The following is a 25705-nucleotide window of genomic DNA, read 5'->3' as shown; positions in this document are numbered from 1 at the left end:
AATATCCAAGATGTTGATAATCTGTCGACGTTAAAAGTGCTCCGTTTTGCGTGCTCAATAACACAAGGGGCTGTTTAGGGACACCTTTGTGAGTTTATCAGCAAACTCATTTACTGTCATCCTGCTGTGGCCGGGTACCCACATTAAATGTACAAGCATCAAATGCGAAGGAAGCAGGGATAAGAACGTGCTTAAACTGGGAGAGTCAACAGGCGAAGCGAGGGACTGCGGTAATGGGTCTAGCTTGCATAGAGCAACCACTACTGCTGGAAAATCTGCTTGAATAATAGGGGTGAAATCCAGCAAGTGCAGTGAAAAGGACCTCTAAACGCGGACAGAATACTTTCACATCTGCCTTTTCGTTGCATTGCGAGGCGTCGGTTCTTATTAGAAAATTTGTATGAAGGGTCCTTAAATAATTTTCTAATAGTCCATTTAGAATACGAGGTGGTAAATGTGTTGCATTTTGTGGGAAAATGACGTCGAGAGCAGTGTGAACACAATAGCCATTGCTTAGCGCTGGAAGGATGTTATAAATTTGCACATTGAAAGGGTCAAGTAGTCTTTTCACAAACACATCTTGTTAAGTAGTGTATGAAGACGACGCCAGTAGGCACCAAAGTCAGCTGGCAACAGAAAATGCTTTATGAACGGTGCAAATGCGATTCACAGATTCCGAGGTAAATCTTGACGGTTAGAAAATAAGTCTGATAAGAGAGAGGGAACGCAGGCTACAGGATACAGCACATTGGTAGGCACAAATTTGGGGAGGCCAAGGCTTGCACGAAGCGCTTCTTGCTCAATAAGGATGAGACGACGAAGTTTGTAAACAGCACAAATTCTAAAATGGGTAAGACATACGCTATGTAAATCATCAATAACGGAACTCACCTCATTCCGTACCGGTGACTACAGAACCTACGTAACATGCCCATGGCATGAGGCCCTTTCACCGCAGCATGGTTAATGTGAGGCTGCCAGGCAAGTTTGTTGTCATAAATGACACGCAGGGAATTGGTTGTGAATTACATATAAGAGAGACAACTGGATCCTGTATAGGGTAAACTAAGTTGCTGAACCAGTGTTCTAGAGTACTCAAATATGATTGCAACTAATCATATAGAGAATGTATATCAGGTGCAGCCACAAAAAAAGCAATGTCGTCCGCATGGATGTAAGTGCGAACGTGGCAGTGGAGAGGAATGGAGCTCAGCAGTAAACAGCACCGCAGGGAGGGCAGCTCCTTGCGGTACACCTTTCAATTTTTTGTACCTCTCAGAATGTACACCATTAAAGATGCAAAAATATTCTCTTACAGAGGAGTGAGATATTCAAGTAACGAAATAAGCTGGAAATTGAAAAGATTAACCTATGTATTAGGGTGGAGTATTCTATACTGTCGTAAGCTTCGGAGAGGTCTAGCGCATCCAAAGCAGCATACAGTTGTTGACAATGACCAAGGAAAATTTGACTCTCAATGTCAGCATTTGCATTCCTTATCAAATATCGTGGCCGGAAACAGAGTTCACATGGGCTGAGAATAGTTCCGCGGTCCAAGAAGTCTGAAATTCAAATCAGTAACTCCCTTTCTATTAATTTTACCACATTTGATGTGAAAGAAATAGGCCTATAATTATCCAAATTGCAGCCTGACTTTTAAGTAAAGGGATCACCTTGGCCAGTTTCCACTCAGAAGGTATCCAAGCGTGCTTGACAGAATAGGTTACCAGGTGTAATAAGGAGTCAGGAGACTCCTCGAATAGAATCTTGAGTGACACCACCAGGACCGGGAGCAGCCGCTGGCAATCTCAGTAAAACTTGTGAAAGCTCCGATAGATTAACTTGAGAGTCATAATTGTTTGGCATCACTGGCGCAAAAAATGTACATTGGTCGCAAAGGTAGTACAGACGAGAACCGCCTTTGCAGGCCCTTGGCGATTCAACCGCATCGATAGCTTCTTTAGGTGAAAAAATTAATGCTTGTAAATTATGAGAGGTCGTGAGCTGTTTTCTGTTCCGTAGAAAGCCGAATAAAGCACGTCCGTTTCCCGACTTTGAAAGGTAATCGAAATGTTTGGCGTCATATTTGTCTTTCGTGTGTGAAACTGTACATTTGAAGGTGGCTGCAACGAACTCACAATTGTTCCTGTTATTTGGGCATTGGTTATGAAGAAGCCTCTTCCGTGCCACCTTGCTCCATCTATAATCTCCCATACACTCTGCATTCCTTGCATTCTACCAAAAATTAGAATTCCCTTCTGAACTTTGACTTTTTATGGCATTCCTTTATAGCCAGGCATATGCTTGTTAACTGGTGATCCTTGGCGATATTACAAACTGACGCAAGAGCAGAGCGCAACGTCGTCTGAAAATTTGTCATAATTTACATGTGACCGCAATGGAGAGGTCGCAGGCGTTAAACGACATATGATATCAAAACGTATAGGTTAATGGTCGCTAGAGGTTCCCCATTCAGCAGTTGACCAATTCTTTATGCCAGTGCCAGGACTGGTGAATGCCAGATCTAAAACAGATTGAGTCTGTGACGGAAGGCAGTCACCACTCCCGAATTTATACACCTAAGGCTGTTATCTGAAACCCAGTCCCAAAGGCGCTTGCAGCACAGATTTGTCCTAAAGCCCCGCAACACATGATGTGCTTTGAAATCGCCAGCTACAAGAACTGGGTTTTTCAATTTAGCGAGCAGCAAGCAAGTCCAGAGGTCCAGTATCCTGTACTCCATAGGGGAAATAAACATTTAGTTAGGAAAAAGGAGGGCACCGAGGAAGAACAGTCTAATGCCAAAATCTCGCAGTCTAGAGACATTTGCCAAAAAGATATCTTAGACCTGTGGCAAAATTTTGAAGAGAAAAAAAACCCCTCTTCTTGATTGGAAATCTAGACGAAATAAGCGATGATCTTTCAAAAGAAAATGCTTGTTGGCCGAAAGCCACGTTTCTTGTAGAATTATAATATCCGGATTAAGAGTTTAAATCTGTTGAAGCTGAAAGAATTGAGTGACGGTTCCACTGTATAACTCGCAATGACGCTATTGTTGTGAAAGCATAATAGCAATTAACTGCCTGGTCTAAATTGTTATCCTTAGGCTTAGTGCCAAGCTGCTGCTTCTTTGATTTGGGCTGGGGACAAAAAGAAGATGAATGAGACATGGGGGACCCACTATGCTTGAGAACCCGTGCATCAGGCTCCATCATCACTGAATCATAGAAGATTCCAGCAACACTAGAAGTACCCCAGGTAGATACAGCGGTAGGGGCAGCAGTTCGCTCCTGGGACTGAAATGCTTCAGGTATTGAAGACTGGGTAAGTGTAGAGGGAATAGCTGTCAAGATCGGGGCCAAACCAGCCTGCACGGCATGGGTAAGCTGAGCCACCAGTGTTAGTAAAGCTCTTCGAGAGAGAGAATCCGCTCAACCTAACCCCAGGTGGTCGAAATTTCCAGAGCTCTTCACTACAGCATCCCTCATAGCCTGAGTCACTTTGGGACGTTAAACCCCCATAACCCATAAACCATTTCAGGCATCGAAGCCTCCATAGCAGACACAATTGCCTGCGAAAACATTGAGTCTAGTATAACCCCTTCACGAGCGGCCACATCTGCATAACTTTTGGCTCGTTCTTTAACCTCTGATATAGCGTCTCGACGCGAACATCAGGCACAATTAGGAATGACTTCCATTCGATTGCTCACTTGTTCCAATGAAACCTTTGTGGAATGCATATACAAACAGTTGCCTTGTAGCAAACGAAGGAGAAACAAAACAAACACAGAAACGAAACACAAAAGAGAGTGAGAAAATGCTTTAATAATGCATTAATACATGGAGCAATACTACTCAAAAACAATGCATGAAAACAACAATTCTTCAGTACATAAATCGCATTACTCTAAACACAATAAATACATAAACTGCATATATCAGTTTGACTGTAGAGAGATAAGAAAAAATATTCATATTTATGTGAAGACGCAAGTCTTTTTTACACAGCGTAGGATATTTGCAAGTTTTTCTGCGGGCCAGCTAGGTGAAATCACCCATGAGATCGCAGAGAAAAGGCCTGCAACAGAACACTAACCTTTTAGCCCTCATTGAGGGCAAAATTACTGTCGAAAAAATCCTGCACTTTGCCTCAACAGAACTGCAGTCTGAGCACTTTTGTACATCTCTTCGTGATGTGCATTTTTCCCATGGAAACAACAAAAAGTTTCCACAAAGTCATTGGCGCCGATATGCATAGAGGTCCAATAAATTATCACTGTACCAAGACTCTCCAATGTCCCCCGTACTTAGCCAGCAGAGAGCAAATTTGTGTGCATTCAGCAACTTTACAATTCTATTCATACAAAGGAATATGCTGTTATATTGAATTACAACAGCAACAGATTGGCCACATCAGGTCTTTCCACAACTCATTTGTCTCCAAGTTGAAAAACAAAAACAAAAAATTACATTTCTTTCAATGGCTTTCACCAAATGAGTCAGCCTCTGTCCCTGGCCATCTTTATGCAGTCAACATCTGCTTTTATTTTCAAGACACTCGCAATTTACTTTATCAAATCCTAATGTGTCTGTACACAAGGTACAGTCAGTATTTAAAATACCGTATAAACTCGGGTAAGGGCTACACATTTTTTTTAAATATGGGTGTGAATTTTTAAAGTGCGGCCCATACACGAATTAAAAAAATGTATAACTGTACTTTTTCTCAATTATCTAGTCAAAAACGGGGTGCGGCCGATACATGGGTGCGGCCTTTACACGAAATTATAGGGTATACCAATATATAACACATTAGCAAGCATATGCCAGAGTCAGCACAACTGTTTATCGTTGCAAGAACAGTGAGATAGCTGGGATCATATACCTTTTCACCGCAACTGATTGCACATAAATATCTAATTCCGCCAGGCGACAACACCAGAGGATTATTCTGTCCACAAACAATGATCGACTAGACACACCGGCCCAGAAGTAACAAGGACTTTGGGCACAGCATCAGTTAAAGTAGAAAACATGAAAGTGAAGCAAATTCCCCTGGCACTGTATAGATTCCCACAGTTTGCACCAAGTGTATGTGATATGTCAATCACCAACTTCATTGGTCCTTTGCAAATGGCATCATCGCAATGACTGCCCACCGATCTTGCTGTTCTTAGGAGATGTGGCTTTGGTGCACCGTAGCCAATGCAGCAAGCCAGTCACTGAACTTTGCACCATAGTGGCAGTCGTGGTTGCTTGGTGACCTGCTCTCTTGCTCTGAGAAACTGCTGTTCGGTGGAGAACGAATTTACGCCGGGACTGGCCACACGGCCTAAGCATGGTGTCCATAAGGAGGAGCTGGTCCCCTGAGGTCGGAATGGCTCAGTTTCAGTCATCCTCAGGAATGAGATAAACGGTGTCGCCATCTGCCACGGCGGGCACCACTGATTGGTCAACGGCAGCCTCGCCACTGGGGTGGTCCATCTGGCCTGAAGTGGGAAGGCGAAGGACAACCAACATGGGAGTTTGCGAGAGCAGGACTCAGGCAAACAGATGAAGCTTAACCCAACAAACAAAACGTGGCACAATAGATGGATGTAGAACTAATTCATGTTGAAAGCACAGAGGCAGAATAGAAAGGAACATGACTTGTATGTATTACCAAAAATTGGGTAACCTAATTGACAAGCAACCACATCTGTATGCAACACAACTCATGCTAACAGCACCCATCGTATGCCTCGAGAAGAAGGGATCTCATAATGAGCTCTGTGGACCTCTTGTGTTAATTTGAATGCTTTTCTTGGTTCCCTCAGCACCTAAATATGCGCATGTCTCAACACCCCCTCCTTTACTCACTCATTTTTGGGCTAATCCGACTGCCACAGCTACACCAGACTGTCATTGCACAACCAGCCATGTTTAGTGGTCGAATGAGCTTTTCTGAATGGCTGTGTTTGCGTGCTCTATATGTCTATATATGTCTATATTAAGACCTATAACTAGCCTTGCGTATGGGTCCCAACACTGCCTGTAAGTTTTGTATGATATAATTCCCACAAAGAGAATCCAGGATGTGTGCACACAGGCATTATTCTTGCTTGCAAAAGGAGCATATTCTGCACCTGTTATGCAGTGATAGGAAAAAAACAAAAAAAGAAAATGGTTTTGTTTTCTTCTCAATTCCCAGATAACAGCTGCAAGAGTATATTGTTCATCATAACAAGAATGATGCCAACCTATGTACATGCACTGTTGGTTACGTTGTGTGTAGTACAGACATTAGAAACAACTCGGTGAGCAGTAGCACTAGAGTCATGTCCTATCCTGTGCGTGCCTTTCTGCACTCCTATTATGTACTTGTACTCAAAACTTGCATAATAGTGTCACATCCCAAAACAGTCAAGGATGCGAGGTGACGTGATGGTGCTTTGATGGTTATTCTGAGTCATTCAGAATGCTTCCACATAAGGAGAAATGCGTAATTTATTTCACGTTTCACTGCCACTGCGATGCTCTCAGGTGTAACCACAGCGTTTCTTTCTTTGGAAGGCTGCACAAGCCGCAAGGAAAGCCAGCAGCGATAAGATCCAACACTGGCCGTAAGTGCTATAGAGGGCACTGCAAAGAGGACTTCAAGCAAGACAGAGCAGGACGTGTTAGTACGAAGCCGGAGTTCAGAGACGAAATATGCGAACCAAACGAAGGAAGCAAGAAGGCAGTGGGGTAAGGCAAAGCAACAGATTGTTCGTGATCTTCATAAAGAAATGCACATTAAGTGCCCAGGCCATAAACAAAACAATGCTGCAAAGAAGGGCCCGGTGCAAAGCATGGAAAGAAGCCTGATGCACCTGGCAAGAATGCCAAGGGAGGGCAGTCATTGGTGATCATCAGCAAAGGATCAAAAATTGCTGCTCAAATCGGGACAAACTGCGATGCGTTAAAAGCTGACGGCTTTGAAGGCTTAAGCCTGGTACGAGCATGGCGCTAAAAAAAAATATTGCAAGCCTCAGGCTAGCATTTGAATTGATAAACATCTTCACTTTTAGCCTTACCCACTTGGTGCAGCCTACTTCGGAATCGCAAAATAATTGACTAACAGCTGCCAGGAAGTTATTAATCATACCTGGCATAAATACAGCTGCAAAAACAACTTTTTTGTGGCAAAAAGCTGCAAATGCATATAAGCCAAGAATATTGCGTTCGCTACAAAAAGAAAAACCGAACCTGAAAATGCTGGTGTTGTTACAATAGCTGCACGATGTTCGAAATTACGAATCTCATGAGAACAATACTATTAAAGCCATACTTAAGTTGTGAACATCCACCACAGTTCAGCTTTAGAGCCACGAAACTCAAAGTTGCTGAATCAACAAGAGAATCCGTGTTTGCACATCCTCTTCAGACACAAGAAAATACAAGTTAACATAAACAAAGGGATAATTTTCAAGCTGTCAGTGTTTCCCTGATTAGGGAAATTATAATGCAGGTGTACATCCAAACAGTTTTTTTTTTTGTGCTATGAGTATCTTCACCTTCAAAACTGGGCAACATCTGTTATGTATACAGTCAAATACATACATAAAAAATTATGTATATTTAAATATACATAATTTTTATACATAATTCGGGCCATTTTGGAGTAAGCTGCCATTAAAACTTGGCACTTTAATATTAGGCAGCAGTGAGTAAAATGGAAAACAGAATAAGGCTGCCATCTTGGAAGTCTACTCAGAGCAGCCATTTTGTTGCGCAGTTACTAGAAAGGCAGCTAGAAAAGGCACTGCAAACACACTGATTTCCCAACCTTAATTAGGCTGCAGGAGTGCTGCATTTTTCAAGAAAGAAACTGCACGCCATTCCGTTGCTGAGAGCTGACAAGTATGTTCACACATCATGCACTAATGCGCATGACGAAAGGGCAGAAAAAGCAGGCTTCCACACATTTGACAACAATATCGCGGAAACAATCAGAAATCAGAAACAATCAGAAACAATCAGTGTGCATCGTGGGATAGTATAAAAATAAAAGAGAAGGTACTATTTTAAAATTTTTCAAAAGCTTCTGTGTCAAGCTCAAACTAACAAAAGAGGGTGCCCACAGCAGCTTTTACAGGTCCTTGTTCTCTATAAAAGCATGCAGTGAGACTATGCGGCAGACTATGCTGTTATCCAAGAACCGAACATTGCGCCTAAGTCTCCATGGTGGTAGCACCAGCGGTGGCCCTCCCAGCTGGTGCACAAATGTGACGACACTTAAGCTTCCCGGGGGTTGACGTTCCCACTTTCCCCAAATTTCAGTTCTGTAAATCATAGAAGGGTCCCAAGCCTTAATAGAACAAGCAAACTGCACAGAGAACAGCACAAGCGACAACACTAAATGCCTACAATTACGCAAAAGCAAAGTTATTAAAGTATCCTGTTCTCTCCGAGAGAGTCTACTAGCTGGTCTCACAGAAGGCTGATGAGCATCATATAACGAATGTCCCGTTAAGTTGAATGCGCTCATTCTTGATTGTCATGGCACGCACACATTCACACCACCCTTAAAAGCTCAGGTTCTTATTGCCATTTAGCCCACTACTAAAGTTATATCATGCTTTCATACACTTGCACAGCGCCTACGCAGTCACAGTACTACATGGTCTAGCTTATCCCACAATGCTCCATCCGGCTGAAGTGGCTCAAAATACAGCACTGCACTCTATTCTTTTTTTTTGAAAAGACATGATTCAGTCGTGTTTGCATTTCCGCAGCTAAATATTCAGCCCCTAATGCTTGCATTAATTACTATGTGCTAGCCTGAACTTAAAAACTGATTCATTACATTTTAAGCTGTCGTTGATCACCAGGAACACATGCACTCCAATCAGTTTCAGCCAGTAGGCTAACCGCACCACCTATTTGAAAAAATTCCGCATCATTCTCATTTTCATTTTTGGCTACAAAGCGGTGGAATAAGTTACCATGAACCGTTACGTCAGATATGCCGTTTCACTCATGCAAACAAGCAATTGGAACACTTGAACCCTAAGTAGAATAGCAAAAAACACAAAATTGAACACCCTTTCTTTGTTATTTTTATTGTTCTTAGTTATTGCATATTTCTTTTTGTACTCATTTTGTATCTTTAAGGATCACCCCCCGGTGCACTGACTTTAGTTCAAGGGCCCCTCATACAACTCCTGTGCTGAGGTCCTTTAAAAAATGCAATGCAAAACCATTTTTTCCAATTTCTAAATGTGATACCAGCAGCTTGACAAGACCACTTCATTATGCCTCCCAAATTATATTAACATGGACCCCCCCTTGCCTGACATGCAAAAGCTGGTTACTTGGCCACCAACAGCCAGTAGGAGACGAATACAGCAGTTAGGGGGCCAGGAGGAAACAGCGCGCCAACGATAAAGACCCATGTAAAAGGCAATGCAAAGGCCACTTCATCACTAAATGCTACACAAAGGTCATCTGAAACAATGACTGTTGGATGTCCAGAAGCAATTTTTAATGCTAATTACCAGAGATGCACTGAACAATATGTGAGGCTGTATATACAGCACGGTGGACACTGCACAATCTGACCTAAAGACGTAAACTTTTGCTCTGCTGTAAGCAAACCTCGAGTGATCATCAAATGTGTAAAGTGGTGAAGAGCACTACAAAAAAGGTGGAATGATGACAATGAAGAGTGGCTGCTAAAAACCGGCTTTTGACAGACTACACAGGGGCCATCTATCCGCCAAGCTCAAAATGAGCTGCATATGTTTGTACCTAAACAATCATCTACGGTTACACTACATGATAACACCAGCATATACTGAGAATTCAGCAGAGAACTTATACGCTACAATCCCGTTATTCTTACCCATTCAAGAAGGCAAACCGAAACTCGAAGAAAAATACATTTATATTTACTCATGTTACCCTAGCCTGGTGTCCTCTGGTTGGGGCCATGGATCCTGATTTTAAGGTCGTCAGGCAAAGATCCCTTATCGGGTGCAGTTTTTTCCAAACTTTTGCTAATAATTGGGAAGCTGGGGCTGTCAGCCAGTGTTGGTGGCATGCGCAGATGTGGACCATTCAAATGCCTTCCTTCATGTTTCTCAACTTAAGACAAGCTCAACTGAGCAAGTCGAAAAGCTATCCTGGCTTCTGTTACACGACTGTCAAAAAATGTGTCACTGCACTTACCTGCAAACAAGACCTTCTTTTAAGCACAATCAGTACACTAAGCTACAAAATGCCAACCTGAGCGAAATGCTTCTTCCTTGCAGGCATGCACGCAAAAGCAAACAAGCATGCACTGTTGAGCAAGCACAGAAAACAAAGCTCTGGCTTAAACTGAAGACAGGACGATCCTCCTGGTGGCGCAAAATAGCCAGCACCCACACTGCTCCAATTCACACAGCACGGCCAGCATGTATGCTTGCCTAGACACAGAAGCCATGCAGCTCACAGGGAATGTTCACACCACACGGCATGCATGTACAATTGCCGTCAAAAAATGTGCTAAAACAACAAGGAAGCACACAGCATATGGCAGGAATGAAATGCTTATAATCTCGAGGCTTTCAATAATCTCTAGAAGACCAAGGTCACACACAACCTTAGCTGTTTTGGGATATCGGGAACACAGTTCAAGGCTTTTCCAGTCAACAGCACTGTGCATTTTTTTTTGTCCAAGGAACAGGAAAACTTGTTATGGTCACATTTATTTGTACTGTGTACAAAAGGCACGCATCCACTCTGTAAACACAGCCCCTCAGCAATGTGCAGCTTGGATAAAGAGAAGGGGCGGGCCAGTGGGCATTGTGTCAAAAGCAAGAAAACGCTCATGTTAAAAGCCGTTGCAAGTGTTTAATGAAAATAGGGGAAACGATTCAAGGTGTATGACGCACAACAGACCCGTCACTTCTGTGAAACTGAACAGCCTAAGTGAGGCACATGACTGCCACTTGTTCCAAGAATACGCGATCAGCACATCACCAGCCATGCTGGTGGGCATGCATGGACTATTGGTGCACTAAAGAGCAACACACGCTGGGTCAATGCACGCGTTCCTTTCTCCGCACAACTCTGTCCTCCAGCAATGGCACAGTGCAGGACGTGATGTCCCCGCCGTCCAAGGGGTCATCATCACATGACAAGCCCTTGAGCATCTCTGGAATAGGCAAACATGGGTGCCAGGCAAGTATTTTTTTTTTTACTGGTTTCCTGGTGAGCACTGGCTGCTCTCATGAGGTGGACAAGCATAGTGTTGTCCACAAATTCTACATTTAATACAATTCGCAACATTGACCTATGGGGCATAAGCATATCTGCCTGTGTGCAAACAAATATGAAAGATGCCTTGGCTAACATTTTCTTTAATCTAATCCAAAGTTTTGCTTCCCCACACTATACAACCACTTCGCTGCTCTATGCTAAAACCATGCAGTCAATTTTGAGTGGTACTGAAGAATCTGAAGTCTTTTTGATTGATGCGGTTGCCGCCAAAAAGGTGAGATTCCAGCAGCAGAGAAGTTTTTGCACTGATGCATCACAAATCATGGCTACACTTCAAACGGGGTTCATTCTGTGAAGCTGCAATGGCACTGTCAGTTGTCCCCAGCAAAGCAGAGTCTAGGCGCATCCAATGTTCCTCACTTACAATATTCAGATAAAAAACCACTTTTACCGAAATGAAGAACAGATATTTGCAGACTGCACACAATTATCGTGATAAAAAGAATACAAACTACAGTTGTTGAGCACCAATGACAAGATACTACTATGAAGATCACACCTGCAAGTATGAGCTCTCAATAAACCTCAACAACAGCAGTATTTACTTATTCAGTAAAAACAACATCCCTACTGATGCCTAGTAAGCTGCCAAATCTTATAGAATGCAGGAGCTCTGAAAGCGCACAATAACATCACACCATGTACACGCAGTCTACATCTGAATAACGCAATGTGCACTTGTACAGGGGCGATCGAAAGAAACGCGAACAGATCGGAGCCTAGGTACTCTGCTGTTTGCATTTCTTATCATCGCACTTTTACTTCGGTGGTAGCAAAGACACTAGAGTCATCCGTGATGCATCCTAGCATGACCATAGCGTCTTTTTTTTTACCACTCAGGTAAAAGCACGACCGAAAGAAATTCGAGCAGGCACCGCAATGTTCACGCGATGAACAGTATCTGTATCCAGCACTTTGCACCTCTCAAGTCTACTGGGTGCATCTGGACAATAAAATTTCAGTCTTTTTTCCATGAACTCTGTACTGCATGGACTTTGACAGCCAACTATATACATACATGAGTGCACTCATGTAATCAACTCCCCTTTAAGACTGAAAGCCTGCACTCAGCGTTGCTGCCTCCAGACCTTGTTTACACCAAAAAAAGATCATTTTTGAAGAAGTGCACAACCCACAAGGAGAAAAATCAGGCACAAACAAAGTATATGATAAAGGCTTTCCGCGGGATCTTCTCTGAGAGTTTTCTGAGCCTGAAAGGCCCTATGCTCGAACGCACTTCGAGACGAATTTGATATGAGCCAAGCTCAAGTGGTGAGTTTGTGAGCAGTGAGCTGCCAATTAGGAAGTTAAGCCCTAAACTATACCACCAGTGGGGCAGAGGGCAATGCAGCCATGGTTAGTGCTATCTAAGCAATCCAAGTGAGCCAAACAATAGTGCTGCCGCCCTGCCGGACAAAGCTAGTGTGATATATCAGTAGCGCAACATATGGCTAGCATGACACACCAAACAGTCACGTCAGCGTGCGGGCAGCAGTGACTCACCACGGGTGAGCGCCGTGCAGCGGTCCCTGTCACCCACGATGTGCCAAGACAGGACAACGAAGAACAGGCTGCCCAGCACCAGCACAGCCACGGGCAGGTACAGTGCATACTGCAGGCTGAAGAAGCGTGACGCCTCGTCCGTGTGGCCTGCCAGGATGGCATCGTCAAGCTGCATGCAAGCACCGCCATTGCAAGATTTATTCCCAGGTGAAGGTCTCCATGAGTGCGATGAAGCACAGGCGTAAAGCCAATAGCATCATACTCACTTCACCACACTGAAATATTACTTATGAAACGCTGCCAGCTTCTGCACACAAATAACGCAGTCTTAACGTACATGTGACACCATCCTCCCCGTGAGACCGCAAACCCAGCCCTCTTGCAATAAACCTACGGCTGTAGCCATACAAAATGGTGTTCAGTGTTATGGATGACACGGTGAAAGTCGAGGAGACCTTAACTTTGCAAGCAGCAGAAAAAGACAAAGTTCCCAAAGAGAATGCTGCCTCCAACTGATCCCCTATGTGCTGTATATCTCTTGGAAGTCCTTGCGGCCTGACCGTTTGTGCAGTCTCAACTGCTGCCTCTGTCTACAGCCCTTTCTTCTCTGTTGACAATGTCATCTGTTGACAATGTCATTTTTACTTGACACATCAGTAGTCAAGACTCACTACAATGAGGAAGAGGAGGAAACAACTTTGTTTGGTCGCCTGCAGAACGACACCATGACTAAATGGCGCCGCGAAGCGGGCCCTGACATCTTCTCAGCGGGTGGTCTCTACACAACTTCAGCGCGTGTTACTCCCGCGGTCAGTCGCCCTGAGGGGCAACGTTTTGACAGTTTCGCTCGGCCTTTGTCTTTCAAGAGCCGCCAGGATCTGCTGGGCGCCCCAGGTTTGGATTTCGTGGTCATCGCATTCCGCCACAGCCGCAAGTCGCGGCGGAATCATTCTACTCGTCGAAGCTTCTTCGGGGAACTTGGCGCAATCCCATAGGATGTGCGTCAGGGTGGCCCTCTCCCGCTGGCACACGCGGCACACATCACTCACATATACAATGAACAAAAATATTACATAGTATTATCTATATCGAACTATTCCTACATATTTTAAGCCAGCACATGCACTTAACTCTTTTATTAATCGAACGCGGTTTACCATAAATTGGATATATATATCGAACTGCCGAGCGCCTAGCTATGCCCACTCGGATGGCAGGCAACAGGCTTTGCCTTACTACATGGGTGACTTGGTGGTGTGGCAAGCGTTCGTGCCACAGTTCACGCTTTATCTTGCATTTTCCAACAGCACCACACACGATATAGCGGTGATAACAGCTGGTAGGCAGGCTGCTGACACCCATTTGCATATCCAGCACTCATCAATAGTGCCCTGGAACCAGCGACGTGGTCGGTTGTTGCAGCTTTCCAGCAGCCATCCTCTACTCACGTAGACTGTCACAGAGCGGAGGTGGTGAAAACGGCAATAGCTTTTGTCCTGGCCTCAGATTTTTACGTGACACTGTGCGACGAAGCCACACTAGCTGGCATCTGACCCACCACCGTCGCGTGCTGTGGTGCTGTGCGGGGAAGCCAACATAACAGGTTTTTGCCACTCGGGTTTTTGCGGCTTCCGCAATTGGCACGAGCAGCTTCGAAACAACGCCAGAACTACAGAGAAGGTCTGTCCCAGTTGCCATTCTTTCGCTGCCTAAATTTTGCTTCTCCACCAAAAGTTTTTGGTGAAGTTTGATATTACGAATTTCGGCTATATCGAACTATTTCACAATTTTTTACCTATTTGCTATAGCGAGGTTTCATTGTAGTGACCACCACACATGGACTGTGATATGTCCAAGACCATGAAGCACTGTGAGGTAGATACATTTCTGTCAAGTCTTTTAGCAACAAAGCATCCGTTTCATTTCTTGTCAACCCCTTCCAACAAGACAAACCTCAATATGCAGAACTGTCTACTGCCCTATGCTCCAAACCTTGCATTTCCTGTTGTGGAAAATACATGCAAGCTTAAACCTCATCACAGAGGAATGGATCATAATGAAACAAAAGATATATAATGTAATTAACGCGGTACTCCTTCAACACTCTTATAGCAACCTGTTTAGTTATTCATAAGGAAATTAGATTTCAACACAACATAGCAAAACAATTTCCATTTCAAAGCAAAAAATAAACACCTGCTCCACAGTGCACCTTTGGTTTGAAATAGTAATGTGTAATTGGGAACTTGTTCATTGTGGCGTTTAAAAACCTCCATGCTTTCAGAACAGACTGTCAAGCTACCTAACCTCTTTCATCTTCATATGCACAGTGCACTTAAAGACACTGATGCATGACTAAGGCCCCTAGTTTCCGACAAGTATGCGTAAAGTTCTGTATTTTAGCGTTTTTTGCAGAACTGTCTATCTGCAGCCACACACTCTTTTTTTGGTGATATTGCATTTGTGGACGTCAGCAGATGTAGCATATTGGAATTACAGAAATGTTGTTTCAAACAAGCTCTGTATGAATGTTCAGAAATAAAAATCAATTCGATTCAATTTAATTGCATGAATTCTCTTGAAACATCAAATTTGCAAATGAGCCAAATTCTGCTGGTGCCTTGACAAGCTTGCTCCCTCACCCCCTCGAGCGAGCAAGCAAGCACATCACGCACTGAGACTCTGGCAGCAACGTTCCTGCACGCTTCGGTGGGATGAGTCAAGATGCTGGCGCCTGTCGAAAAGAATATTGCTGTATGTGTACAAATATAATGCGAGTTTTTTTTTACATCATCTGCTTTAGAAAGCAGTTCATGTTATATTTGGAACCAAACAAAGAAAATAGCACGAATTTGTTTTTTTAAGCTGTTCTTCGAGATACCCGGAGCGAGCACACCCACTAGGTTCGTGAGTTTACAGGAAAAGCCAACTTCTAACAACCTAATTCTATTGATGCAAAGTGTGCGGCCGCTTCTGCGCAGAAGGCCGCATGCGTTAAGACGTGAGAGACTTCCCGGAGAATATTTCAGATTCTTTGACCTCACTTCACAAAATTTATAATTTTACGACGAAAAAAATTTTAAGTTCCGTGAAGCGAGTTCAAAGAATGCAGAAAATTCCAGTCCTTTATGCCTGATTCACAACCCGCACAGTACAGTTTAAATAATGCAAGATGAGTGAGCACCGCAGCCATGGCAATAAGAAAGAACTGTTGATGAAAACTGCACGTCAAAAAACTGTACTCGCCAGCACTTGTTGACGTCAGTTTTACTTGATACATCAGTGGTCAAAGCTCGTTATAATGAAAAATGAATGTTAAGGACCGCTTCAACTAAATGATGACATTAGTGCTAAAGAATGCAAACAGTTTAGATGCATGTCCAACATAATAATGCCATCACAGGAACTTAATGCCAAAAAAACAGCTGCAGGAGGGCACAAGAAAACATGAATACTGGAGCTGGGCTCAACACTGCGGGCTGCCAATGATGAGACATTCTTTCATTTGAGGAAGAATTAGCAAAGGACCATTGCAGGCTTGACTGTGAAAAAGTTTAAGTTAAGAGTAACTGCCATGACTGATTTCCAGTACAGGGACTTGTGCTGTTATTTTCCTGGCAGCCGATCACCTTTGCTGTTCGCAACAGCACCACTAAAATTCTATCAAGCAGGTAGCCATTTTTTCAGACATCTAGAAGACTGCTATGCTGGATGCGATGCATCTGCCATTACTGGTCTTCCTCAGCTGTAGTGTACAATAAATATGCAGGTCACCCATATAGTATAGCCTTTCAGATGACAGTTGGCATTGTTGAACTGAAACACTGCAACATGCTTCGATACCAATCCAGAGGCACTTCTTTTACTGATTCACTATCTGGAGGCACACTCATCTGTGATATGAGGCAGCAGGATCACACCCCAGCCATTACCGCAGAAGACGGCACTGCCCACTCACCAGGCCGACAATGTATGGGCTGGTGGCATCACCCAGCAGGTGGGACGTCAAGATCTGGAAGGCAGCGCCCGTGGCCCTCCGTGATGGCACCAGTATGTACTGCACGGACCAGACCACAAGTACCCAGCGTCAGGTGGTGGCAAGAACAAGCCATGGTGGGCGGGCATGAGCAGGCCAACATCCCAAGTCACCATGTGCAACAACCCATTCAAACTTGATCAAAATGATCGTTTCTTTTTTATCTGAAGGTTTATACTTACATAAATATAACACCTGCAAAAAGAAAAAACAATGGCCCAGTGACAAAAAATGAGTGATCTGCTACGACAGCGTGAAAAAACTGAAAAGCATGCATCTATCTCTATAAGCCCTGCTTGTATGCTGTATAAGAACCATACATTGCATGTATCATAGACGTGTGCTGGCTGGCTAGTTGGTCGTGCATACTTAAGACTACAGCACAGTGGTAACAGGGACAAGACAAGCAAAAGACGCAAAATACAAGTGCTGTGTTTTGAGTCTTTTGCTTGTCATGTCCTTGTTACCACTGTGCTGTAGTCTTAAGCATCATAAATGTTACCTACATGCTCCTTCTCCTCAGTCTTAGCACCATGCTGCATGCAGTGAACCATCATGTGCGATTTAACGACATGATAAGCATCACATCCTGTTGGCAAACAACCGGCACAGCACTTCCAATGCCAAGCTCTCCAGGCTGTGAGGCGAGTTGAAAAACTACCCAGCAATCCAAGCAACAGCACAAGCAGCAGCGGAAAATATGCAAGTGGTCATCAGGGCCACAAACTCTTGCGACCAGACCTACCTTCGAATGCAATGCTGCTATGACAATGTGGAGGAAGTGACGCCAAACTCCACCCTAGTTTTAGCACACCTTAAAGTGCTGCGGATGAATGTGTGTACTACCAGCAATGTGCCACCATTTCATGAGCCCCATGCTCAGCCATGAAAGCTCACAGCTATTTGAGAGGCCCCGGTCATTCGCCAGCAACACTCTGGATTGCCAGCTGACATTTGCAAAATTGGTAAAATAAAGTTTCCACCTCCACCCTTGAAGCTATCAGCATCGTTTTTTGTCATTTGTGATGAATGAGACAAAAATTTGAAAAGCAGTAATCGCCAGAACAAGCTTCCCGAAATTCTAAAGCACGAGAACATGCTTTCCTTTGACTTGTTTGTATGCATGTAAATGGTAGCAGAAAGCGTGATTAAATTACACATGCACAGAATACACCAGGCAACTGCTCATTGACATGCAATTCATGCACTGCAAAAACAGAACCATTAATGTAACTTCTGATGCACACAAACTCCTTTTCTTGTAGTAAGGCACAAACACCACACACAGAGTCCTCAACTTTTAGCTGCCGGCCAATAGGTCTGTGAACACAATGCTGGCAAAAGCACTGCAGTTAAGGGCACACCCAGGTCAAGGCCAACCATGCCGAAGCCTCCGTCTCTGTTGAAAAGTCGCCAGTCCCACAAAAGCAAACAGTTTTCATTTACCCAATCCGTGCTATGATGCCTTACACTAATAGTGTTGGCACAAGCTACACATGCCACTTGTAGTGAAAAACTTGGAGGCCTTCTTAACCAGATTCTAAAGAAGAAAATGCAATAGCATTCATGTTGCGGTTGAGCATCCGCCTCGCATGCGGGAGGTGCGGGGTTCGATCCCCAGTGCCGCCAGGCACCCACCGGTGGTACAATGGGTGCAAGCTTTCCCCTGGCCTGGTGCTCAGCTTATTTCGGGTGAAATGCTTGGAATATGGGTTTTTGACCCCACCTCAAGTAATCGAAAAATATCTTGTGCCATGGCGCTCTTTGGCCACAGATGCCCTTGCGCCATAAAAGTCCGTCATCATCATCAGCATTCATGTTTCCTGCTATGGTGTCTACAATGAATGTCTAATGTTGTTCTTCCAATTTTCCTTCCAAAACCCCTATTGGAAACAGTTACATTGCTCTTAAATTGTATGCACGAGTAATCACGTTCTAGCATGTTTCAGTGCCTTTCATTTGGATTATCATAAGAGATTATACTAATCCAACACACTAATCTACCATTAATCCACCCCAAAAAAATGAAAATTGGCTTTTGGGGAAATGAAGTGGCGCAGTATCTGTCTCACATCTCAATGGACATCTGAACCATGTGGTTCCCGGCCACCTTAAGGGAAGGGATAAAGGAGGGACTGAGAGAAGAAAGGAAGAAAGGGCTCTCGAATAATTTGGACCACCTGGGGATCTTTAACATGCAGCCCACTTGGGTGCCTTTGCGTTTTCATCACCATCATCATCAGCCTGACTACAGCCATTGCAGGGCAAACGCCTCTCCCATGCCTCTCCAATTCCTTCGCCAGCCGCATCCACCCTATGCCGCGGTGGGGTTCAAACCCGGGCAGTCCGGATCAGTAGCTGAGCGCCCTAACCCAGTAATCTACCTTAATCTATTTTCCGGGGTGGGCCTACTTCCAAAATTTTGAGGGCCCTTAGGAATTTTGGGGAGTGGGCCAACTTCTAAATCTTGGGGGTCCTCAGATTTTCAAACTTGGCAGTACCCCATGACTGGTCCACTGGTGGTCATGTGGTGCTGATGACATCATGGCCCTCTTGACCAATGGGGGAATTAAGTGACAGAGAAGTTCGAAATTTTTTGTGATACGACACCTAAATGCCTAAATGCTATCACATTAAAAAAGGAAAAATGCATCTCCCACCAATGCCCCAGAAGACCAGAGTCCCTTCAAAACTTTGGAAGTACCATAGGTGCCACATCTCTCCGTCAGTGGTGCCCTTGAGAGCACAACATGAACGATGCTGCCCAGTGACACATCCTATCTTTAAAGGTTACACAGCAATGTTTGCCATTCGTTGTGAAACATAGCCAGACAACTGTTGGTGCCTTTCAAAAGACCATTTACGACTGAATTTCTAACTGCAGCTGCTAGTGGATGTGCTGCTTGAGTACAGAAGTGCAAGAACTGTATCCCTTTAAAACAATCATGAACATTTCCTATGCTGCTGATGCCATGTGCTCATGTTGCCTGCTGCACGCATTAAACGATGGCATGCACTGCACTTCACTGTCAGTCACCATAGCCTAGCCAAATGTGCCACACTAAATGTGTGCTTTGAAAACCCAAAAAATGCTGTCAGCACAAGGGTCCGTAGATCATTAGTTATGAATGGTCAAATATTCTTCAGACTGCTGAAGAGCATTTTTCCTCATACAGACTCAAGCCCATTAGACCACACATTGTGCGTACCTTAAACAACAGATGACAGTTAACACCCTGCCAAGAAACATAAGGGGCACACATTATGTGCCATAATAAACACCTCAGCTGACTTGCTCCTTCCTTTACAACCGTAAAGAGAGACATGGAACCAAGAACTGTAAAACTTCAAGGCAGCTTCCATAAATCTTGTCTTCATAACAGCATCCTGTTTTTAGAGCGAGAGCTCTACTCCTCAGGATATAACTTCCGATTTCGATGTTGATGACACAATGACCTTCAGTGCCTCACAAGGTCAAACCGAACTTAACTACGTGGTTGTACAGCCCAAGCTATGGTAGTCTGAACACGTGATCATATGACTATGGCAACTGGGCACCTGACCTTGACCTTTGACCTTGACATTTGCTTTGAGACAGTACGCACCACATCGGCAAGGACCTTCAATGCCTCACAAGGTCAAACCGAACTTAACTACGTCAAGGTATGGCCCAAGCTGTGGTCGTATGACTACATGATCATATGACTATGACCATTGGGTACCTGACGTTTTTATGAAAGCAAGGAGCAAGTGTTAGCCTTCAGAGATGTGGAGGCCTGCTGGAAGATAACTTACTGTGAACGCTAACCCTAATGGCAAAATGGCCTAAAATTTCTGTGGATGTACAGCAGCAATAGCAGGTGATGAAACAGTTATGCATTTCGATATTGGTTAATGTACACTTCATTTATGTGAAGTTTTATTGTTCTTAGACACCCAGATATTGTAATTTTATGCAGGGATCATGTTTTTCTCAATAAATCTGCCAGTTTTTTACATTTCTGCAAAGCAGGGGCCACTGTTGCAAATTATTGGAAGTTCATTGCTTGTCTTCCAAAATATCATTGCCTGGCCGTTACAGGGTTAAATAAACGACTTGCAGACGTAACTGTGCAACAGATGGCGCCACCACTCACCAGAAGGATGTCGGCAACTATGGACCAGTTGAGGCAGATGGCTGTCATGCCAAAGAAGAACAGCACCTGCACAACACGAAAGGAAGACAGCGCTCGAGAATGGCGACCACCACAAAATGACCTCATGAGCTGGTGTGCATTAACTATGTAAGCACGAAATTAGTCTTTTCTACATGGCCTGTACACAAGCAGAGATGCATCACGCTTGCAGTCTAACAACTGGTGAGTGCTACTGAATCCAACCAATGGCAATTTGGCCCTTTTTCATTTTTGCCGTATCAAAATGCCAGCACTGAAAAAGGAAAGTCCTCTAAAAGGTAGTCTACGACAGTAAAACGTCAAAGGTTCAATCCCAGTTAATTCGAAATCCTAGATAATTACCGTAAAAACCGGAATATAGGTCGAACTTTTTTCAAAAAACCATGGTGAAAAGTAGACCCCCGTCTTATATACAGGTCATTGGCGGAAAACCTACGGGAAGGCTTGCAACGATGGTCGGCTGAAGTCAACAGCCTCCATCACCATTGCCATCAGCAGCAGCGCGGTGACGCTGTGGCACCTCCATTTTGCGTTTTCGTTGTTGCAAAGCTATTTTGGTTAAAGGCTGCTTTTTCACATTTTGTTTCAAAATGAGCGGAACCCAACAGCAATTCACCATCGCCTTCCAAGAAAAACGTGACTGGGTACGCCGAAGCTCACGACAACCTGGCAGCACAGCACAAATTTGGAGCACCTCAAAAGAGCATTCGGTACTGGTGGAGGCAGAAGCTGCGTATTACAACTTGCAGCAAGCAGAGGAGAACATCATTCCGTGAGTGGTCCACAGCGTATCCAGAACTGGAAGGAAAAGTTGCAGAGTTCATCCGGGAGCAGCGCGCAAGATCGCTGCCTGTGACTGCCAAATTCATCCGCGTGAAAACGGTAGAGATAAGGCATGGAGCGGCAAAAGAAGCGAGAGTAAGCGCATATGTACACGTGCGCGTACCTCGTTTGTTTTCGCCACTCTGTGCCATGATGATAAGGTGCTGACAAACACGCGGGTCGATGGGCATGTGATACTGCTAAAAAATTGGCCGGGTGTACATATGAGCAACATTTAAATGAAAATAAATACTGTCACCATTGTGCAAGCTGAATCGCATTTGTTTCAAGGTAAGGGCAACTTTCGGTACTTTTTCCACTGAAAAAGATTTTTTTTTTTTTTCATTTTTAGAATTGCTCAGCTGGGAGTCGGCCTATATTCTGGTCCAACCTATAGTCCGGTTTTTACGGTAGAGGCATTCATCCAGTGCCTTACTACATAATGTAAATTATATTAGATGATCCGAGCTGGCAGCTTGCATCTTCTTGGTTAATTTGGATGCCTGGAGTGCTTGTGAGAACAACAGAGTTCAACTAGTATGGTGGCATCTTTCCGCTTAATAAGAGCGTGGCCCACATAAAGCAGCGTGACGCTAAATCGCTGTTCGAAGCTGCCCTGCACATGCTCTTTACAGCAAGGCTGTGCCATTAACCTGGCACATCCTATGTTCATTGCTGCCCTTGCGGGCAAGAATATCAGAGTATAAAAGCAAATGATGATGAGCTTTGCCAATCACAGAACCTGATAGAGAGGAATAGGTGACCATATTCCGGGAACGTCAAAACTGGCGTGACAGACTTTCAGGCGGCCAGCAGTGACGCAGCACTCACGAAGCATCCAAACGAGCTCCTGCTGTAGAAGTTCCCCAATAAAGTTGACTGCAGCTTCACTCAGTGCAATGGCACCAACTGGGAAGTGCCTGCCTTCTTCGTTGTTCTTCAGTTTCAGTTAATTCGAAGACCTGCTTAATTAGAATACTTTGCACGATCCAACAGGTTTTGAATTACTGAGGTCCTACTGTATCTCCAAGCCCTGATGCTCAAACACTGAAGTCATATTTGGCAGATATGGATGAATGGACCACTCAAGCAATGCTGTAGAGAAAGGAGGTTCATGGAAGGCAAGCGATCTGAGTGAACAAGACTATGGGGGTAGATAAAGAACTGGCCTCTGTGCAGGACAGTACAGGACACATTTACACGAGGGGGTGTGGAACAGTTCTTTGGTGGATGTCAGGACACAGTCCACAAGAACTGCAAGCGCTAAGCCACCAGGTGAACCAACGAAAACTTATGAAGAAGCAGCTGTTCTGATCCAAATGCTAACAAAAATTAACCCCACCATTGCGAGAGTTCACAAAAAGCATGAAAACAAAGCCGTCCCCTTTGTGTGCTCAAAGGTTATTTGAATGAGGTGTGATTATGTTGAAGTTAATGGCATGTAGGGCATATACTCCAGAACTTTTCTTTATTATATGGCCTGCTAGAATAATACCGACGTCACATGGCATTTCTTGAAGGCCTTTCCAGCAAAGGCACCTCTTTTCACCAAAAGAGAAGTGGTGCAGCTACACGGTGCAGCCCAAAGGTTAGTCGCTGAGGCTTAACACCCAATGCTGTGCATGAGGTGGCTGCAGTGAGAGTCTTTAGAACTAAAGCGGGGTATTTTGTTCATTCGTTGAGCACAGGCATTCTTTTTATTTTGATTGCTTCATTAAAAGAACTGCAACAGATACTCTCATTAGTAGCAGTAGGTTCTGTGTGTTGCCTTGGCCTCCAGGGTTACTCGGATTTGCTGCAACAATTTCACTATCTTGAAATCTGAGCATAAAATATAAACATCCATCGATAAAGCAAAACTAGACATACTTTTTGTATATTTATAAGATGTTTTCAAACATTTGTTAGCTGAGTAGATTTTTCTCTTTGCTTTAAATGTCTGATGTTAGATGGCACTGCGATTGCAGGTTCTCGAAGGCCGTGCCTTTGGGCTCCAAAAGTCTTGTACTGGTGCAATCACCTCCAAGGCCCTTAGCGACAAAGGCACAACATATGCGCCATGTAGCTGTACCCCTTATGCCCTTGAACCTAAAGATCTGATTCTCAAAGGCCTCTGCAGTGCCCATGTGAAAGGGGTATAAGGAACAAAAACTACTTTCACATAGCAGTTATATGGGCCCCAGGCAAGGATGCCATGCACTAAGATGCATAGAAACACAAACTGCTCATTCGGAAGAACTTGTTTGTGCATTTCAAAACAGCGCTGGGTGGTGATAGTAAGTAGCCAGGTGGTTATCGAGATATCTCCCCCCATTAAAGGGGCCCTGCAAAACTATACAATGAAGTTGCGATATGCCACTTCATGAATATCCTCAAACATGAATTTTTTTTTATGCATTTGGTAGAAGCGGAGTTATCGGCAAAAAAAATCATCAATTTCAGCACTCCTCAGGTCAGCGCTCCTCCGCTCGCCACACCCACGCCGTCCCATCGCCGTGCTACCGACCTGCTGGCGACCGGCTGCGGCCACGGCAGCTGAGTGACGCCTGAAAGAATCTTAACAATGGCCACTTGTAGACCTGGATGCATGCACGCGCGGCACGATGGACAGTGCAAGTTTGAAAAGTGACCGGAAAGGGCTCGACAACTTTTGAGTACGAATGTGGGTTCTCTGCTACACATAGAGACATGTTATTTGGCTCAGATGTTAATGACAACCCAATCTAGAAATTGAGTAAGTTTACATACAATGCTCAGGTGTTGCAGGGCTCCTTTAAAATGAACTCGGTAAAAACGAATCCTGGGATAAGACGAACACTGTAAAAATAATTGGGTATTGATTCCTATAGTCTGAATGCAAAAAAAGAAGACACTTCGGGTGTCCTTCAGAACCTTTGCAGCAACCTTGACCCACAGCGACATGGCGCAGCGGTACTAGCGGGGAACGGTCTCGAGGCAAGCAAGGGAAAAAAACTGACAGAACGCTTCCTCGCACGAGAACTTCCCCGCATGCAGCGCTTATCCCCGCAAGGCAGCTTTCCCACAGTTTTCATTAAAGTGCGAGGAAGCGTTCTTGCAGGTGTGGGGCAGCGATCTGACACGGCCAGATCTCGGCGTCTCACGCGCGTCACGTGCCGCGCGTTTTCTCAAAGAGGGGCGAAAATTGTTCGTTACCTAGGCGCTTACAAATTTCGATGAATGAAGACAAATACTAAGTTGATGTGGCATCACAAGGCGGATTTTCATGCCGCATGCGGACAGCTGACATGGCCAGAGATAGCGCCGCATACGCGTAGCCTGCCGTGGATGCAAAGGCGTGAGATGCACCTGCTTGTGGAGCTGACAACGAGGTACGCTGCACGACAAATAGGACACGGCAGAAAGATGATCATTGGCTTTCAAGCCTTTACTGCACAACTAGCCAGGGCCCCATTGGTGCCCTTGAAGCCTTTGAAAAAGCAAAAATCAGGAAGATCAAACAAATAATAGGTGCTGCGGAAGGGAGAGAAGAAGAGACAGCGAAAAAAAAAGAAGCTAGACCAATGTCATTTTCAAGTAGGACGATGTGAGCTGGTTTCCTAATTCCACTTTTCAGCTCGCATCATGCATAGAGCAATCAATGCCCTCTTTGTAATTAGGTCTGACTGCAAGGTAAATTTCCTTCCCTGCTCTAATGCAACAGAGAGCTCTCGTCCTGTGTCCTTCTTTCAACTGGTGCTCGATCGTTTCTACACTGTTTTTTTTTTTGCAATAAGAGATTATGACTCACCTAGCATGCTTATGTATCCTGTTTTAGGGTGCTTCTGATAAGACGAACACATTTTCACGGAGTCGACTGTATACATGAGCAGGTAGACCAGGCAAATTCGCTGCCAACACAG

The 25705-nt window shown here is 44.4% G+C and overlaps 1 protein-coding gene across 2 annotated transcripts in view; it reads right to left on the bottom strand.

The window, feature by feature from the left end:
• Positions 1 to 3804: 3804 nt before the first annotated feature.
• Positions 3805 to 25705, bottom strand: part of LOC144121775 (protein spinster homolog 3-like) — an 87797-nt gene continuing 65896 nt past the window's right edge. Inside the window, exons 8-11 of one of the 2 annotated variants that reach the window (XM_077655171.1) lie at positions 20964 to 21029; positions 16750 to 16848; positions 12792 to 12960; positions 3805 to 5491 (exon numbers count right to left, since the gene is read on the bottom strand). In XM_077655171.1, the coding sequence (XP_077511297.1) occupies positions 5391 to 5491; positions 12792 to 12960; positions 16750 to 16848; positions 20964 to 21029 (435 nt within the window). In that variant the 3' untranslated portion in view covers positions 3805 to 5390. Of the gene's footprint in view, positions 5492 to 8721; positions 11164 to 12791; positions 12961 to 16749; positions 16849 to 20963; positions 21030 to 25705 lie in introns of those variants that run through there. The other variant, XM_077655170.1, reaches the window with a different exon arrangement.

The sequence above is a fragment of the Amblyomma americanum genome, chromosome 2, assembly GCF_052857255.1.
Source record: "Amblyomma americanum isolate KBUSLIRL-KWMA chromosome 2, ASM5285725v1, whole genome shotgun sequence".
NCBI classification, from domain to species: domain Eukaryota; kingdom Metazoa; phylum Arthropoda; class Arachnida; order Ixodida; family Ixodidae; genus Amblyomma; species Amblyomma americanum.
This window is presented reverse-complemented; position numbering and strand designations above follow the sequence as displayed.